The 20,163-nt window shown below is 34.6% G+C and overlaps 1 protein-coding gene across 3 annotated transcripts in view; it reads right to left on the bottom strand.

Moving 5' to 3' along the window:
* The window catches only part of PDHX (pyruvate dehydrogenase complex component X), an 86,730-nt gene that overhangs the window by 32,849 nt on the left and 33,718 nt on the right, over positions 1-20,163 (bottom strand). For 2 of the 3 annotated variants that reach the window (XM_022583652.3, XM_022583650.3), the window contains exons 3-6: positions 16,657-16,757; positions 9,157-9,201; positions 8,781-8,980; positions 5,766-5,864 (exon numbers count right to left, since the gene is read on the bottom strand). In XM_022583652.3, coding sequence (XP_022439360.1) covers positions 5,766-5,864; positions 8,781-8,980; positions 9,157-9,201; positions 16,657-16,757 — 445 coding nt within the window. The remainder of the gene's footprint in view (positions 1-5,765; positions 5,865-8,780; positions 8,981-9,156; positions 9,202-16,656; positions 16,758-20,163) is intronic. The other variant, XM_022583651.3, reaches the window with a different exon arrangement.

A 20,163-nucleotide genomic window follows, 5' to 3' on the forward strand; every position in this document is an offset into this window, starting at 1 on the left:
TGAATGGCGATTCTCCTGCTTGCACTGGAGAAGCAAACAGGCATTTATGAACTGTCTATGGAGGTGACCTCGTGGCAAAGACCTGAAGGAGGCCTCCAGGAGGTGACAGCAATCCTTGGATGACAGCAAGCAAGAAAACAGGGCTCAGACTCCTACTACCCCAAGGAACTGAATTCTGCCAACAACCATGTGAACCTGGAAGAGGGCTCCAACCTTCAGATGAGACCCTAGCCCTGGCTGACACCTTGATTTCAGCCTTGTGAGACCATGAGCTGGAAACCCAGTCATGCTGGACCAGGACTTCTGACCCACAGCACTGTTAGATAATAAGTGGGTGTTGTTTTAAGCTACTAAGTTTGTTGCAATTTGTCATGCAGCAATAGAAAATGGACACAGGCAGGAATGCTCTAGCTTGGGGAGGCATCATGGGAGGGATCTCCCAATGTGTACTGGTACATTTTTAAGGAAGGAGAGTCTATGATTTTTATATCAGGTCCAGAAAGGGATACATGAACTTAACATTAAGTGCAAGTAGGTTACTTGTTTCAAAATTAAAGAGCTGACATTTAAGATAAGAGGTCAGACTGACAAAGAAATCTTAAAGGTTGTATCATCCTTGATCTTTAAGTACTGAAAGAGGGAATAGAAGTGGAAAAGTGAGACTCTTGTGTATGTACTGTGGTTATGTTAATGTAATCTTACACCAGCCATGTGAGGGAGGTATTATTACTCCCACTTTATAAATGAGTAAGTAGGTTCAAAGAGGTTAAATTCCATTTCTAAGTCAGTAGTTCTCAAGCACCTACTCTACTCTAGGTGTTGAAAATATAATGTTAAAACACTTCCCAACAAGGAGTGTTATTCTATAGGAGAGTCATACATTAAGCAAGTAAACAAATGAATAGATAGTGAAGAAAATAAAGCAGAGTAATGAGATTGAGAGTCATGAGTGAGAGGAGGTGTTACTTTAAAACAGGGCGGTCAGGGAAGGACTGAAGAAATACTATTTCTGTGGACGGACATGAAGGAGCAAGTCTCAAGAACAGCTGGGAAAAGCATGTTTCTAGGCAGAGAACAGCAAGTGTAAAGGCAGGGAAATTAGGGCTTCTAAGAACAGAAGGAAGCCCAGCGTAGAAGGAGGGCAGTGAACAAAGTGGAGGGGGTTTAAAGGTGAAGCTGAAGAGGTAGGCAGCTAGGAGCTGCCAGGGCTGGGACCAAACCTGGGTATGGCCAACTCCAAAGCCTGTGTATTTCCTACTACTTTTCTAATACCTGTGCAGAGTATGCCAATTAAACTAGGCAGAGTCGGAACAATTTTTTCTCAGAAGAAAAGGCTAGAATAGAAAGAATTAAATGGGCATATCTCAGATTAACAGCAACTCTGTGATTGAATGAAGAATAGTTATCTACCCAGTCTGAAGTAGCTAAAAGTAGGACCTCCAGACAAAGGCCCTTCACCTACCACACAAAAAGTAACAGCAACATAACTAGAGGCAAGCCTGGTTCTCCAAGGGTGAGGCACAAACCTGAAGGTAACGGCAGAAAGACTGAGTGTCCTGGGGAATGAGCTTATGTGCTCTTAAGGCTTTTTAACAGCAAGCTTACTCCTATTTGGAAGTTAATTTTAAATTTACTTATGATATTTATAACCCAAAGCACCATTTTTCCAGTTAATTGTTATAACATTTACATGTGAAGTAAATGACTGCCCTACAATTCCTGGGGATTTATGTCATGAGTCAAAACCTTGGCCACATAGATAAAAGTGTGAGCATTGATATAAGATAAGGCCTTTTGTTTTAGAAAAATGCCTTTAACAAAAGATATTTCGCGTTTAAGAGCTGTTACAAGCCACAGTCTAACATTACTAGTCCCCTTTCATCATATAAGGTAACTAAATACACCTCTCTAACAAAATCTATTATTAATCTGGGTTTTAAAGTTTAGCATCAGAATGGCATATACAAAACACATTGATTTCTTTATACAGGGATCACTAGTGTACCCGCAGTAATCGGTTAAAAACAAACAAACCAACAAACAACAACAGAAAACAATGAACATTTGAGGAGACTAAAAAAATCTAAAATAATGCCTGAATACATTCTACTTTAAAAAAGGTTGGTCACACTAAATAGACATATTCTTATTTCACTATCAGCATTACTATTACTTACTATTTTTATCAAGAAAAGGCAGTTTAGGTTCATCCCTAAAAGTAAGTAGGAGTCATCAATCATAAACAAGCAGAAAAGCAATTCTGGCCATGGGCTCACAGTAAACTTTTATTGCTGATTTTACACTTATAAACCTCATAAAGTATGAATGTTAATTATTGTTTAATAACAGCCAATAATTTAGTTTCTGTAATGCAGAGAAAGATTTTTAATGATTTCTGTCCATTAAGTAATTAATCAGTCTAAGCTTGAAGAATCAGGTAGATATTAAAAGCTATAAAAATTAGAGAAAAACTGATACACCATTCACTTCTGCTTTGGGCATTCACTTAAGGCAGAACCTTCTCTACCAGATCCCTTAAGTCATTTGGGTGTGCTACGAATTAGTTTTAAAAAGAAGTATCACTGAAAACATACTAGACATGACTGTCATGCCTACTATATTTGTGATGCTGTGATACGAACACAAACATTAGCTACAAGTATGACTTAAGACGTAGATATGCCAAAGAAGTTAGGCTATAGGCCAAGAACCTCCAACAGCGTCCCTGGCACTTGTTTTCCTAAAACAGTTACATGTACAGGCAAAGCACAGTCTACATGCTTTTGCACAACATATACTCTGAGCAATATGCTTGCTTTCATGCAACATTAAAATAGCAACCATGACACTTATGGTTTTCTTCATAAATACAATGGGTCAGAGACACCTCCTCAGCTCTTGCAACTGACTTTTCTCTTCTACTTGCACTTTTAGTTGACAAGGTAAGAAGGAAGGATGTCTCTCATTATTTCAAGAATGTGTGCTAAGGTATTTGGGGCACAGCTTATGCTGAAGGCTGCAATTTGTCAGTCTTACCAGAAGATGACATTTCTGTAGATGACATGAGGACAAATTTTTTTTTCCAAAGCTCACCTCAGTGTTTAACTTAAAACAAGGTATCTTTAGTAGTATACAGTAAATATTCTCAATAATGCATGCTTTAAGGATCCATTTTCCTCATGAAATCTTTTGTAATATGTCATATTTTAAAGACCGAAGGGTGACCCTCTTATAGTAGGGAGTTAAAGGGCAGGGAAAGGACTGGGTAATAGGCAGACAAAGATAGCAAAGATATCAAAATCATAACTCTGTAATAGTGCTTCCTTAGGGTATCCAACAAGATAACACCATTCTGTCCTCCTTAGGAGATGTCAGACTACTATGATAACTTTCAACTTGGGTTTAAAAAAGATACTTGTTCATCGTATATGTATTAAGCACATACGGAAAGAGAAGGGAAAGAAAAAACTCTACTTCTTTACCCCACTGCCGTCACACCACTGATTTGCCCTCTAAACGGTCACTAATCACCAACTTCAAGAGCCTTTTCTCAGAGCCCTTCCTCCTTGACTTATATCCATCTCCTAGATATCCTCCAACACAGAAATTTTTGCCTTCTAAAATGTTTACCTACTGATGATCTCAACTGTAACTATCACTTTATTATCTATCAAACCTACCTCTCTAGTACCAAACTATCTCCCAAGATGCATCTTCACCTCACTGACTCTAATATCTGGAATCTGGTTTGTCAGCACTGACAATAAGCTTCAAACCAAACACATTAGTTATTCCACCAAGACAAATACTTCTGCAAATCCCTTATTTCTATTTATGGGGCCAAAATGTCATCACCTGGAACAGAATCCCAAGTTCTTCCCTTGACTCATTGCTATCCTGGTCTGTGCTCTACATTCTATCCTTTACAGGCTTCTGGATTTTCTCCTTATAATGCTGTATCCATCAGTGATCTCTCTTTTAGGTTCCTACCCACATTTGAGTATTCATTCTCTCTTAGCTAGACTACTTTATGAGCCTGTTAATTTATCTCCTTACCTCAAGTCTTTTTCTGCTCCAATTTATCTTTCACAAATTTGCAAAATTGATCTTTCTAAGTTACATCTATGATTATTTTACATTTCACCAAATCTTCAACAATTAATGAATTAAATATAGACCCTCTATCTTATCCCTCAGATATATATGGATAAGTCTACCATGTTATAAAGAAAGTTGTTTTCTCCCATTTTTACAGACAGAGACTTTTTCATAAGGTATGGACTGGTAGAAGATTAACAAAATTAAGATACAAGTAGTATATACTAAATAAGGATTAATGTGGGGAAAAAACTAGGCTTAACTACCTATCAGGATTCTTTATTTTAATTTTTTATGGCTAAGTGAAACTTTTAAGTCTTTTAATTAAAAATCCACAGTCCAGGATGTTGCCTTTCAGCCAGGGGTCAGAACAGCTGATTTCCAACTCATGTGAGTATGTTGGCATAAACTTCACACTATATGCTTAAGAAAACCACACACATCTGTCTGATTAACAAATCAGTAAGGCTGAAGTACAGATAAATGAGGATATCTAAGAATTAAAGTGTATTGCTTTCATTAAAAGAAATATCCAACAATAAACCAATGCTTTAATGAAGAGTAAAATAATCCAATGAAAAGAAAGAAAAGTCACCTGGTCTGCCACTTAATAATTTCATAACTTTGCTCTACCTCACCTTGTAAAAATTTCTGCCCAATACTACTGATCACTTTTATCAACAGTAGATAAACAGGGAATAAGCATATTGCTTTAAAAGATTAACTCAATATGAAAATCTAATATTACTCTAGTAGAAATGTGGCAGACACCACTATAGCAATTTCACATTAGCTCATATGCCTATTTGACTAACCTCTGTCTTCCTCACCAGACTAATTTTCAATAGAGCAGGGGTCATCTGTTTTAACATATTCTTGAAAGACACAAAAGTTAAACAAATAGAAACACATAGTGTTCTTAACAGGAAGACTCAACATCATAAAGATTTCACTTCTCCCAAAGTTAATTTAAAATGTGCTACAATCCCAATAAAAAGAACATAGTCTTCCTGCCCAACCCCACCAGTAGGGCTAGACAAATTGTTTAAAATTCATTTGGAAGAATAGTAAAATAAAAATAAACCAAGAAAACTGGTTTACTGAAAAAGAAGAGAAAGGATAGCTCTATCAGATTTTAAAGCTTACTATAAAATATTTCTAATTAGGAGTGTGGTCCTAAAAAAGTGAGGTACTAATTCACGGACAGACTGAGAAACAGAATAGAAAAGAAAATCCAAAATGAGACCCAATTGCCTATGGAAATTGCTTTGATCGTACATGTGAGCAAAATCCAAATGGGTTAAGAATGAATTTTTTTCTTAAACTATACTTCAGAAATTTAAATGTGATTGCATGATTATTTCATACAAACTTAAAAACAATATAAAGATTCACCATTTTGCACTCTAATTTTCTCTATTTATCATCATTTCTAAGGTTCTGGCTTAGTTATCAAATTAGAACTATTTTTCAGTAACGCTGCAATTATTCAAAAAACAACCCTTGCATAAAATACATTTTATGCTGACAAAAGCAATTAAAAGTACAAGAGAACAGTGTATTTCCTTTTAAATCTTAACACTAAATTAGCCCTTCTTTAAATACTTTCAGAAGAAGATGATCATGATAAATAATGGAACTGGTTATTACAAAAAGCACACACATACTCTTTAGTGAATATCCCCCGAGGGCCAGTGGCTGTGCCCTGGTTAGCATCCAGTGCGTGTTTTTCCAGAATATTGCGGGCAGCTGGACTTAAACGGAACCTAAAGAAAACATGAAATTTAATGGAACCAATGAACACTTATATTTGATTCAAATATATCTAAATGTCCACAGTTTTGCTGAGAATTAGAAAAATTAAAACATAATAAAGCTAAAATGACTCCCATAGATAGTGACAGTCAAATAAATTAATCTGTACTAACCTGGTTTATTTTACTATGAAAACATTTTCACACAAATTTAACTAGTTATTATTTCAAAACACTTTTAATAAGAATAAATATTCATAGGGAGAAAGCTTCTATTTTGACTAATCACTTTTCACATGGCTCCTCACCACATAACATACATCAATAAGAAACTATGTTGCTCCTTCATGGTTTTTTTTTATTATAGTAAAATGTATGTAAAATTTACCATTTTAAGGTGTTACAATTGAGTGGGATTAAGTACAATTACAATGTTGTACAACCATCACCACCACCCATCTCCAGAACTTTATCATTCTCCCAAAATGAAGCTCTGTACCAGTTAAACAGTAACTCCCCATCCCTCCCAGCCCCTGGCAACCACCATTCTACTCTCTATCCTTACTAATTTGACTACTCTAGGTAACTCATATAAATGAAATCATTCATCATTTGTCCTTTTGTGATTGGTTTATTTTACCTAGCATATCTTCAAGGTTCGTCCATGTTACAGTATGTGTCAGCATTTCCTTCCTTTTTAAGACTAACATTCCATTGTATATATATAGCACATTTTAGACATACGGGATGTTTCCATCTTTTGGCAATTGTGAATGCTGCTGCTATGAGCATGGGTATATAAATATCTCTTCAAGACCCTGCTTTTAATTCTTTTGAGTATATCCAGAAAAGGAAGTATGGATAGGAAGGAAGCTGGATAATATGGTAATTCTATTTTTAAAAGGAAGCTGGATAATATGGTAATTCTATTTTTAATATTTTGAGGAACTGCAATTCTGTTTTCCAGAGTGACTGCACCATTTTACATTCCCACCAACAGTGCACAGAAATACTAATTTCTCTATATCCTCAGCAACACTTGTTATTTTCTGTTTTGGGTTTTTTTTTTTTCTTGTTTTTAGATAACAGCCACTTTAATTAGTGCAAAGTGATATCTCATTGTGGTTTTGATTTGCAGTTCCCTAACATCTTTTTATGTGTTTACTGACCATATGTACATCTTCTTTGGAAGAAATGCACACTTGAGTCCTCTGCCCACTTAAATTGGGTTGTTTTGTTGTTGTTGTTGAATTACATCTTAACATATTTTTTCAAGTCCTTAGTATTTACATGCAAGCATTTTTACTTCATATATAAAGAAGAGAGGCAAACACAATTATGTTGATTCTATAGACAAGGAAACTGAGACACACACCAATAGGTCACATGAATAAGTGTCTACTCTTCAAATAAGACCTTTAAGCCTAATAGCAAACACAAATAACTACACAGTCATATTTTTAAAAATGAGTAAAACGGGCTAGATCCAGAAGTTTATAACTCCGAAAAGGAGAGAAACAAATGTGGCATTTTCTGCATTTCTGGGAAACAGCTCTAGTTGATATGGGCTCAATGGTACCAAATCTTCAGATTTTTCAAGAGAAACTGAAATTTTAGATTTTTTTTTTTTTTTTTTGCGGTACGCGGGCCTCTCACTGTTGTGGCCTCTCCCATTGCGGAGCACAGGCTCCGGATGCGCAGGCTCAGCGGCCACGGCTCACGGGCCCAGCCGCTCCGCGGCATGTGGGATCTTCCCAGACCAGGGCACGAACCCGTGTCCCCTGCATCGGCAGGAGGACTCTCAACCACTGCGTCACCAGGGAAGCCCTGAAATTTTAGGTTTTAATGTAAGATTAGCTAGTAACAAACCAACTGAAAAAAATTTTTTAAATCACTACATGGGCCAACACTCTGCAGGTTCACAGGTCAGCTGTTTTTAAACTACACCATGGGGTTTCAGACCCATGTAAACTTCTAACGCTGGATATTAACAAAATCACAAAGTATACTACCTTTGCAAAAGGGAAAAGAGCATTAAGTACCAAGCATCCATGAGCCTACCTTGTGATTTTCATGGAAAATAAAGAGGAGTCAAGGCAATGGAGTCAGAAATACTGTGTATGATAACGGAAAGTTAAAACTCAGTACTTCAAACACACTGGCAACTTCTTCTAACGAGAACTGACAATGGTAAACGACTGGAAAAAAATATAAAAATGAAAGCGTCTGCATTTTTATTTACACTCAAAAGCATTCTTAATAGGACCATTTTTCTAAAAAGAACTTTTTTTTACAAAAAAAAAGGAATTTCATATAATTATAGAGAATATTAAAATAAATAAATAAAACATAATTTTCAGAGTCCATCGATTAAAGTTATGGAAAGCTAAAGTGAAACGATGTTTACTAAGTATCTGTGTTGTTACAGAACAACTGGACAAAATCGAGCTCTAATACATGTCAGAAACTCAAATGCAGGGTAGTTAGAAAAGGAAGGCATGTTAAAATGCTAATTTCATTTTATATCAGCTATACATTTGAAACTGTAATTCACATTACAGTAATTAGGATTCCACGAATGAGAACACAATATGAAGTTTGGTACACTGAATTCCATTCTGGAATCCTAAAACCTAACTCAAGCTCAGTGGGGACACAGGCTGTTTGTCTTTTTCTCCACAAGGTGTACAGGGCCTTCACAGTACCTGGAATATAGTAGGTATTCAATACTATTTGTCTGTGGAATAAACAATGATGGTAAAATAATCATTCCTAGACCTCAGTTTCCTAAGAGAAAAAAAGGGAAGAGCAGCAACTTCCTACTTAATGTACAAAGGAGTTTTAAAAAGGATAATGATTAAAATACTCAAAAGTTGCTGTAACTTTTTTTTTTTTTTTAAATAACATCATTCAAATAAACATACTCACTGTAGTTTTCCCGGCGTGTGTTCCTTTTTGACAGGGGTAGAAATCTGTGGTTCTGGTGAAGGGCAAGGCACTGATGGTTTTGAAGCTGGTGACGAAGGACCTATATCTTTGGGAATTTCAACATGTTTCCAATCTTCTCCTTCTTCAACTAGCAAACCAATTAGTGAACCTAGCCGTATATTTTTAGATCCTTCTGCAACCTATATTTTAAAAAGAAAATAATTGCAGAGATGGAAAGACTCATGACTTCATGAAGTAGTTTATTCCTTGGATAATTCTGTACCAGTTAGAAATCTCTCTTAACGTGAGCTAAAATCTACACCTGAGCTAGCCTGCCTCCGCCTTTCATGTGCCTTGCCTACCTTCCCGTACTTACCCCTTTCTTCACTACTCTCCTCCTTCCAGTTACTGATTCTACCTCCTGAAAAAAAAAAAAAAAAAAACCAAAAATCTAGAATCTCTTCTCTTTCCGACAGGCTTCAAATATATAAGAGCTACCATTACCATCTTCCTCTTGATGTCATTCAGTACAAATCCAAAACAGGAGTTGTAGTAACATATCTTAACTATTGGTCTTTCCCAGACAGTTCCCACAATGGCTTAGAGAATTCCAAGATTTCATAAGGGATTAATTCCTTCAAATAAGTCATATTTATGAAAATTAATTTAAAGTAAGATCTTTTCAGTAAACTTAGTCTCTGGAAAAAAGGACGTCCCATTGTATAGACAGAATTGGTTAACTACTGTGGTTAATAATGTTAAATATAGTTTCCACATTTCTCTATATTTAATTTCTTCCCTGTATGTATATTTGCAAGACCTAAGAAATAAAATAAAAACTTCATGAATTTTCTGTAAGTACATAAGAAACATGGTGGTGTCTCAGCTGACCACTTTTTCATAGATATTGCCAACTAAAAACATAAATAAGATCGAAGATGATTTTTTTAAACTCAAATATATTTTAAGCATTTTGGCAGCATTAATTTATAAAGGAAGAGTTGATTCTTATTTACTTATTAAAAGAAGTCCCTAGAGAACCTTCAGATGATAATATAAGTTCAGTACTGGAAGAAAATGTCATTCCTTCAAAGTTTTCTATTGTTCCCTTTCAATTACTTTAAATAAGGTTCATTAGAGATGTAATCTAATGAATAATAGAATGACAGACTGCAGGACAGTCACTAGTATAGTAATTGTAAGTAAAAGCATAACTCTCAGAATGGGCTTGACATTTTCTAAGTAACAGTAATTTTCATGGTTATTAATATGTGCACTATTAAAATAATAAGGCGTAAATTCTGAGAGTTAGGAAGCTTTCTAAGTTTACTAACTACTGATGAAGAACAGTAAATATATAAAATAAATGGGTATGTAAAACTAAATAAGGATGTTTAATGAATTGTGGCTGAGGAAAGAAAAATGCTAAACAACCCAAGAACAATTTGTTTAGTTGTTCATCACATACTAAAAAGTTTCACTTCTGTGGACCGCTCATTTTTCTTTACTATGTCAAAAAGATGAGTTAAGATTACTAATGGGTTAATACTTTTTCTTCTTCTGAAAATGTCTATTTACCTGCTTATGAACTGCTAACTCAAAATCACAAAGTAAAATGATCAATTTTCTTAAAAAATTGATAGAAGAAAGCATTAAGTGATATGAAGTACACTTGATGTTAATTCCTATCAAAACTGAACCAGAAATAGGATCAATATCCAAGTTCAAAGAACCTCACTCAAATAAAAAGCATTCTTTAAAAAAAGGAAAGTTTTATTTTAAAAATATCAATAGGTTTCTAAAACCTGAATCAGATACTATGTAGAATCAGAAACTGAATCTGAAACCTCACCTTGTTTCATTTACTACAATAAATCATATAAATGATTCCGTATATACCCTACTTATTGACACCTTCACAAGTGGGCAATAATGAGCATTTAGTATCATTTCCATTTTTACCATATCTAAATATCAAGTAAATTTTATTTTTAACTACTCATATTTTTCCATTAAAAAATGACACGACGAAACATGAAAACCAAATACCACGAACAATGATATACTACCACACAACTTGAACATATTAATAGAAGTTATAAGAAAATAATGCCTATTATAATTCCATTTAAAGTCATTAAAATCACTATACAAATTTAAAATCACTTCTCTTTTTCTATTCCCTTAGTGCAATAAGAGATCTTTTAGAGGCGTGCTAGTTTCCTGTAGATATCTGCTTATGTTGTGGTCAGCAAATATTTAAAATTTGTGTAGACTCAGTAACAGAAGAATATGCTCTTTTCAAAACTGTGCTGAGAAACCAAATGAGCCTTTGTTACTGCTCCCTCTAAGTTAGCACTGCGGATGCGCTCTGCTCCACTACAACATCTGGAGCTTTGTGACACCTCAGAGGCCCAGGTCTTTTCCCAGGCATTTGACTTACTTGATCAAAATTCTCCCTTACTCCTGTGTCACTGATTTAATATTAAATGCAAGATTTTTACACTTAGTTCTGCTAAAACAGCCCATTAATGCTCAAATATTCGATCTGGAGTCTGTCATTTAAACTATTAGCCTTCCCTCGCAGTTTTCTATAGGCTCCCTGGGCTTCAATGCTGGCTCTGCTACTTACTAGTTATGTGACCTTGGTGAGGTTTCTTTATCTCACCATGCCTGTTTCTTCATCTGTAAAATGGAAATAATAATAGTAACTACTTCACAGAGTTATCATAAGAAATAAATGAGTTATATACAAGACACTCAGAATAGTACCAGACATCTAGTGAGTACCACATAAATTGGAAAGATGCTATTATTATGATTGCGGTGGTGTTTTCCTCCAAGTTATTTTTAAAACAAAAATATACTCAACATGGATCAAGACTGAACTACAGAGGACTGTCCCCATTGGGAAGGGCTGGAAATTCATATCGAAAGGCCCAGCATGAGGCTGGGTAAACAGCGACATGTGAGACATTGAGACAAACTATTTCTGTGACAAACTATTTCTCAATATACATATACCTATAGAGTCTGAATTCTATCCCTAGGTCCAGACCCCTGGTATGAGTCCTCTTTACCAGAGACATCCCCCAAAGCTGAAATGTATTATCTGCAAATGTGCTAAATACAGCCCCCTTAATAAGCTCCAGTGTACCCAAGGATATGAGATGCTAAAGACACAAAATATCTACAGCAGTATTTCACAACAGAGAAATTGTTTGAGAGGGTTCATTCCATTAAAGGTGCTGGTAAATACTGTCTGCTTTGATTCTGGCATTAAAAAATAATCAGTAAGTTAAGAAATTATTTAAATATTTTTCTTCTTTAAAACAGAACAGTTTGAGAGCTGCTAAGTGAGTACTGAAGGAACATGCACAATGGTTAGTGGAGATAAGCTGAGTCACATGACTGGCTTAGTTGGTTTGCAAACAGTACAGATTTTCCATCATAGTTTGAACCATTATACAGTTTTAACTTGTTTTTATTCTTTAATATATATATTTAACTTATATACACTATGAACTTTGGTTTAAAAGGAAGACACATAGAAACAATGAAGCAGAAAACAAATCAATGACAAGCTAAAATGCAGAGGGGAGGAGAGACATCCACTAAGTCCTTGAATACCAGTTTGCCTGGTACTCAAGTGCCGGGCACTGTTCTCGCACAGTATTAACTCATTTAATTCTCTTAAAAACCTTATGAAGTGCTATTATTATTCCCATTTACATATAAGGAAACTGAGGCAGAGAAAGGTTAAATAACTTGCTCAAGGTCACAGGGCTAGTTAGCAAGGAGTCAATGCAGTGTGACACTAGAGACAACATTCAATATGATCAGTACCCAATCTGTAAATTATATTCGCTCAATCAAAACGATCACACAGCACCTCAAGACACTGCTACTATTTTTACAAAGAAGCTTAGAAAGGAAGAGTAGATTATAAATGATTTAGCTTTTAATTCATGGGGAACATAGACTCATTTGCTACTTCAATGTCATTTACCCATTTCAGTATTAAAAAAATTAGAACTGAGAGTATCTCCCAATTAGTAGAATTTGCTCTGAGCTTTGAGAGGGTATTTTCTCAGTTAAAAATATTACAGTCTACAGAGTAGAATCAACTGAAGGTCTTACAATTTCAAATTTCAACCATTAACTTTCAAACTACAAAATGCAATAATGCTGAAGGAGACTGCAGGCAATTTAATAAAAAATAATGGAGGGGAGGAGGGAATCTAACAAAAAAATAAAACCTTATTGAAAAAATCCATTCTTTCGAAAACATCAGTGACACAGTACTGGCGTGAGAAACAATCAAGAAATGGATTGAATTTGACGAACAATACCAAAAATAATTATGATCTGTTGTTTTTGTAATATTCAGATGATCAATAGTTTTTTAAAAATCTGTTTTAATATCCATGGCTGGTAGGTTTTAGAAAGAATTCTGTTTTTGAAAATTGTTTTGAAGAGTAACGGCCTACCAATAAAATAAAACTCTATCAATGAATGCATTGCCAGTCAATAAACTAAAATTTTCTAAAATTATGTAAGTTTAAATAGTTTTTTAATTATATAAGTTTAAATAATCCTAACATCCTACGCCCTCCTCACCCTCAAAAGTATCCTGACTTGTATGACAAATTATATAGTAACCCTAAATACATTTGAAGCCAAACTACACAATCTCTAATAAACTCTCCAAAAATGTCATCCTAATATTCTATTATATTACCATGTAAAACACCTGCTATCCAATTTGCTGAATAAATTTAAGACTAAACTTAGGAACTGATATATGTGTAATAATGTAAGGTTTTTGCATGACAACTTACTAGTGATTAAATGAGAATTTAACAACTCTCCAATTAACTTAATTGGAAATAAATCATAAAATTACACTGATACCAATTATTCTTTATTAATATTATTAAGAGCTTCTAAGCTTTTTTTCTGGCTCTAATTGAAATGTAATAATATTATTTTACATTTAAAATGGAATTCAGAGGTAAAAATTATGAGTACAAAGAAAAGAATAAGATTGGGAGGAGAAGGAGAGTATAAAAACCTCTCACAGACTATGGAAATAAATCCCTATGAATAGCAAAATAGGTTATAATTCCTAATCTTTCAAAATGTGGGCAAACTAAAAACTAGAGTTTTATATCATCACTTGCCTTTTAACAAGCTCAATTATCCAACTCCTTGATGCTGAAAGTAAAAATCTCTTATACGTATCCCTTTAAAAATCATTTATTATGTGTGCTAAGATATGAGGATTATTTCACATTGAAAGACAAAGTTGTAACTTGCTAGTGGGGTGGTTGAGAATGGAGTGGGGTGAAAGGCTAAAAAAAAAAGACAAAAACAAAACACTATCAGTAAAACCACCGTCATTTTTTTCTCCATTTTTTCCCCATAAAATTGCACACATTGTGACATGAATATACTCCTATTCCTATTATCCAAAATGCATGTGGAATAATAATAAAGCACAAAGCCCTAAACTACATACAGTCTTTGGCAAGGAAATAGCTATCTGTGCCGCTAAAGCTGCTGTCAATCACACCCCCCACACCGCTTCAGAGCTCTGGGGCCAGATGAACAGTCACTACTGACCTATGACATCATTAGTAATCTGAAATGCATTACTAAGTACCTGAGTGGAAAATGCTGTCAATTCTGGAAAACTTTCACAGCCAAACAATCCAGAACTAGGGCCAAAAACACAGCTTGCCAAAAGCACACACAATAAAATGTAGTTGCGTTTATTACATATGGTAATTCAAACAACCTTTTTCCATTTCAAAATGCTGCATAAATTAGTGAAAGAAACTACTTTTGGTATGAACATTTATTTTTTCCTAGTTATAAAGGTACAGAAATTTTAGCCTTCCACTCACATTTCCTCCTAGGAAGTATGTTCAACAATGTGTTTTAACATGGCTATTAATATTGAAGATGACAAGGAAGTTTGACAAATTAGAATGTAAAAAATAAAATATCAAGTATGACATCCCAAGGTATGGTCTTTGAATAGAATGTATGAAGGAAGGCATTATATGCATTATATGCCCAGAATTAAAACCACATCAACAATGGACTACTAATAGACGTGCAGTTTATCTGTACAAATCAAACTACAGAGGCACAAATGGATGCTTAGTGTCTAGTCACAACCAACACAAATTATTAGACAAATATACAGACTGAAATGGGGGCTTATGGTCACCAAGACTGAATGAATAACTGTAATAATAATGGGAACAGTGATATTTATTGACACCTGGTGGGTGATAGGTCTTGTGATGAGTGTATATGCATTACCTCACTCAATCTCTACTACTACCCCATGACCTAGGTATTATAGTTATCTCCACTTTATTATGAAGGTTAAAGAATTTGCCAATCATGACATAACTAGTAACCCGCAGAACTTATTAGCTATATGAATCAGGCAGCAGTGTGACTCCAGAGCTTACAATCTTAGCTGCTATACCATGCTGTCTATTAAATGTCCTACATGTTAAGAAACAAACATGCTCCATCAGTGAGTATACCATGTAACCTTAAACAGGCTTTAAGCATTTCATTTTACTTTACTTTTCACATAAATTCTAATATTCCCTTATAACAATAACATGCCTATTATAGAAAATTTAGAATATAGAGAAAAACAGAAAAAAGCAGAGCAGGAGAATCACTTAGTTCCACTACCCAAAGACACATACTCAAATTTTTATAACACTTCTTTCTAATCTTTTCTGTATTTATGTTTTTAAAGTTCTACAAGATTGTAATCACTGTCCACACACAATTGTAAAAGCATTTTTCCAAAATTTTTTTGAATTTTTGTTAACTTATAAAGAAATCACATTTTTTTCCTAGAAACAATTTTTCATTGGCTATATGATATTCCGTATTTCCTTCCATTAATTAAGTAACCTCTCTTGTATTGCTACACATTTTGGTTGAAGGGTTGTACTAACTTCAGCTTGTAATAATGCCACCAAAGTATCCAAGTTACAGCTTCATATTTTTAATTAGTTATAAAGCAAAGTTTGTTCAGAGAAGAGCCTTGAAAATTACTGCAATATATTAAAATTTAGATCTAAAAGGAAATGACTTTGGTTTTGCTAGCCCCACAAGTATATCTCCTTTTGCTCATGAAACAGAAAATATGCTATCAAAAGATTGTCAACTACATTCAAGTATATGAAATATTCCATACACATATCTTTTTATATAACTGTAGTTTTAAATAATTATAAAAATGTAAAGGATGAATAAAACTGTAAGAAAGAGTAAGAAGTAGACCAGGACACTGAGTGTGGCTATGAAACCCACAAGCAAGACTATGCATAGGACGACTTCAAATAGTCTCATCTAGAGAAAGGAGCTGAGCAGACAGTCACTTTATACACTTTCTAGGTTTCGGAGTCCTGGGGATAGATGAAGACAGGGTTTCTTGCTTTCATGAGATTAGAGTAAAACATTTCTTTTTAAAAATTTTACCAACTATAAACTTGGAAATTACTAGCTCTAAGCTTTAACCTATTGCTTTGTCTTCAAATTCCACCTCAAATAGACTTCTCTCATCCCTCAGGCCAGAATGCTTCTCATTTTCCACTAGGGAACCCAAAACACTGAGTATCTTTATCATGGTTGAAATAGTTCTATGTTGTTTGATCATTACTGGCTACTATTAGACCTTAACACTAAAATATTTTAAACATCTGAATTTAAAATGTATTATGTATACTATAACACTATAAACAAAGAGGTAAAAATAAACAGTAACTCAATTTCAAGGAACTTTAACATTTAAGAAATCTTCATCCTGTTGAAGACAATCAAAATAAAAACTTACCACTATTTTGGCCAAGATGCCATCATCACTTGCATCTAAGGTAACCACAGCTTTGTCAGTCTCTATTTCACATAAGGCATCTCCAGTACTCACAGCTTCACCTACAAAACAAGACTGGGTTTGTTTTGTTTTTTAAAATATGAATATTAGTTATGTGAGATGGTGTGTGTAAAGTGTGTAAAACATGATAATAAGTACCAAAACACTCAATAGCTATTTCTGGGCTGTGGCATTACAAGTAATTCTCATATTGCGTGTGTGTTTCTGTGGTGTATATGTGTATGCTTTGTTGCATTTTCCAAAAGCTCAATAATGGACCTAAATTATATCTGTTATAATAAAAAAGTGATTATAGAGATTATTAAGCAAACATTAAAAATGAAATCGCATTTTATAGAGAATAGAAAGGGATGCGTATCTTCCTCCAAACAAATCAATTCCAGACCCCATATTTCTTCCTTTTCAATATATTTTGATTATTATTCCTTAAGAAGACAGTTTTACAATTAATAACACCTCCGGGTTAACACTGTACGCGAGTTCAGAAACCCTGTCTGCACCACAGAGCACAAATGAATAAAAACATATTAAGCATAAAGAGAGAAAATCAAAGACATAGCTAAGGTCAAATAAGAAACACCTCTGTGCAACAGAAACAGTATAGATATTCAAAAATGCTGAGCAGGACCTGACTTGCTGGTTTCTGGAGCTAAAAGCAGGTTGTGGGGAGGAAGGGTGAAGTACAGTAGTTTCCCTTGGAGCAAAGGGAACTAAAAGTGGCCTGCTGAAGCAGGGGACTCAAATCGATTCTCTGCTTAAAGCTAGGGCTGGCTGCAACCAAAACCTTTGACTAGAACTATGGCTTTATATCAGAAATGAGGGTCTAAGAAGGTAGGGGACAAAAACACTACCTCAATACCAGAACAGAGTCAAGCCACCCTCTGGTTCCATTACTTTATCTGCCAATATCCCAAATATCAATAGCAAAATCCCTGGATTGAGGGGCGGGGAAAGGGAGACTCAGGGGACAGGTGGGAAGACATCGAAACTAAAACAGAAACATTCCACTCAAAAGTAAATTGCAAAACAAAGTTCCAAAACATGAAGAAATTTAATGCTAAGAAAGAAAACCACAAAAATCAGTAATTGGAACAGAAATTCATTTCAGATGCAATCCATTTAGTGCAACCCACCAAAGATTTTAAAATAAGTATCTTAAGTATGTTCAGAAATAGAAATGAAGGTATAAGATCCATCACAAGAACAAGAGATAAAAAAGAAAAATAATGTACAGACATAAAGCACCATCAGGTTGAAAGAAAAAAAACTAATTAGAAATCTTGGAAATGAAAGATACAATTAATGAAATAACAAGAAACAATCAATGGGATATATTCTACAGTCGACATAGTGGAAGAATGATTTAGTAAATTAAAGATAGCTTCAGTGAACTACCCGGAACTTAATATGGGCAGACAAAAGGACAAGTAGAAAAGAGCAGTTAAGGGACATAAATTGAGGCTGCAGTGTTTGTCCAATGGGGTTCCAAGGGAAGAGATGGGAGAGAATAGTGGACAAGCAATACTTGAAGAGATAATTGCTGAGAATTTCCCAGAGTTAAAAAGAGATATATATCCTCAAAATGAAAGAGCACTGAAAGAGTTTAGAGTGTGGTTATCTACAGTGTATTGACTAGGAGGGGGCACAGGGAGCCTTGGAACTTGCTGGAAATATTCTGTATCTTCACTAGGTATTAGTAACCTGGCTATATGTGTATGTAAAAATTAATTGAGCTTACACTTTGTGCAGGTAATACCTTGATAAAAAGAATTAAACAGAAAAAAAGAGTATTACATTGTATAAACATGACTCCACGTCATACACTGTATAGAAATTACATACTTTCAACAATTGAAACACAATCTTAAAAGCTATCAGAGGGAAAAAAATAGATTACCTCAATGGAATGACAGACTGAGAGCACACTTCTCAGCAGCTGCAATAGAGGTCAGAAGACAACGGAGTAGTATCTTCAAAAAGCTGAGGAAAAATAACTGTCTAGAATTTTATATGCAGCCAAACCATCATTCAAGAACGAAGGAAAAGTTCAGACATAAAAGCTAAGAAAATTTACCACTTACTGATGAGCTCTTACAAAATGCAGTTTATCAAAAAGAAAGGTAGACACAGAGGGGACCCATGGGCTACACAAAACAAGTTACCATAGAAACTGATAAAGTGTTAACATTTAATCATTTAAAAGGTAATTTCTGAGGGGTTAAAAATGTTTACAACTCAAACATTAAAAAAAACAATAAGACGGATAAGGGTATTTTTAGGTGATAAAACATGCTAAGAACTTGGACACAGATAGGAGGAGAAAATACTGGATAACTCTAGACTGCACTGGCAAAATATAATTAAATATGTATCCTAAAAACTTAATGGTGTATACCAAAAAATATAAAAATGGAAACATAACCTACAACATTCATAAAAGCAGGAAATATAGAAAATAACAAAACCTATTATCCTATTGAAGGCAGATGCATGAAAAGAAAAAAGCAAAGGATAAAAACAGAAAACACAAAAATGGTAGAAGTCCAAACACATCAGTAATTACAATTAACATAAATGGATTAAAACCACCGACTAAAAGAGATATCAAAATGAATAAAAAAATAAAATCTAGTTAAATGTTGCTTATAAGAGACAGACATAAACAAAAACAGAATAAAAAGTAAGATATAGAAAAATGTGAAGCATACAAATACACCCCCTCACATACACACCAAAAACAGCTGGTACAGCAATATGAATAGGCACACTCAATAAAAGAACATGAAGGAAAATCTAAAGCGCTGACCTAACAAATATGCTCTAAAAGTTCACTGTACTGAAACTCCTTCACTGTATATCAAGATTTTCACACAGATGGTTATACTATATCTCAGTTAAAATAGTTCAGAACCACCAATACAAACTATTTTAATGAAATAAACTTATCTGTTAGATATTTATCAAACACCTGAAAGGTGCTCAGTCTAACCCCAAAGAGATTTTCCTACTCAACCAATATTTATTGAAAATGTATTAGAGCACTGAGGATACAGCAGTGGGAGGAAAAAAGTGGTTAAGATTTCTGACCTCAAGAAGCATCCTCACTATCTTGTGATAAATTAATTGGAAATAACAGTGGAATTAGGTGAAGTCAGGATGGTATGGGAACACTCAGCAGGGGTATCTAATTCAGTTTTTGAAAGGTGAGAGCAGCCTTCCTTAAAAAAAAAAAAAAAAAAAAAAGACATCTAGTCTGAGCCTGAAAAGATGAGGAGGAGACAATCAAGTAAAGGGGCAAGTGATCCAGGCAGAAGGCACAACACACCCAAAGCTCTCAAGGAGAAAGAAAACAGGAAACTTCGGAGGATCTGGCTAATACTACCTGAGAGAAGTGATGAGAGATTAGGCTGGTGAGGTAAGCAGGAATCCCACCCCAAAAGGAAACTT

This window comes from Delphinapterus leucas, chromosome 7 (assembly GCF_059928025.1).
Source record: "Delphinapterus leucas isolate spDelLeu-1000000601 "Yukka" chromosome 7, BTC_Dleu_Yukka2, whole genome shotgun sequence".
NCBI lineage: Eukaryota > Metazoa > Chordata > Mammalia > Artiodactyla > Monodontidae > Delphinapterus > Delphinapterus leucas.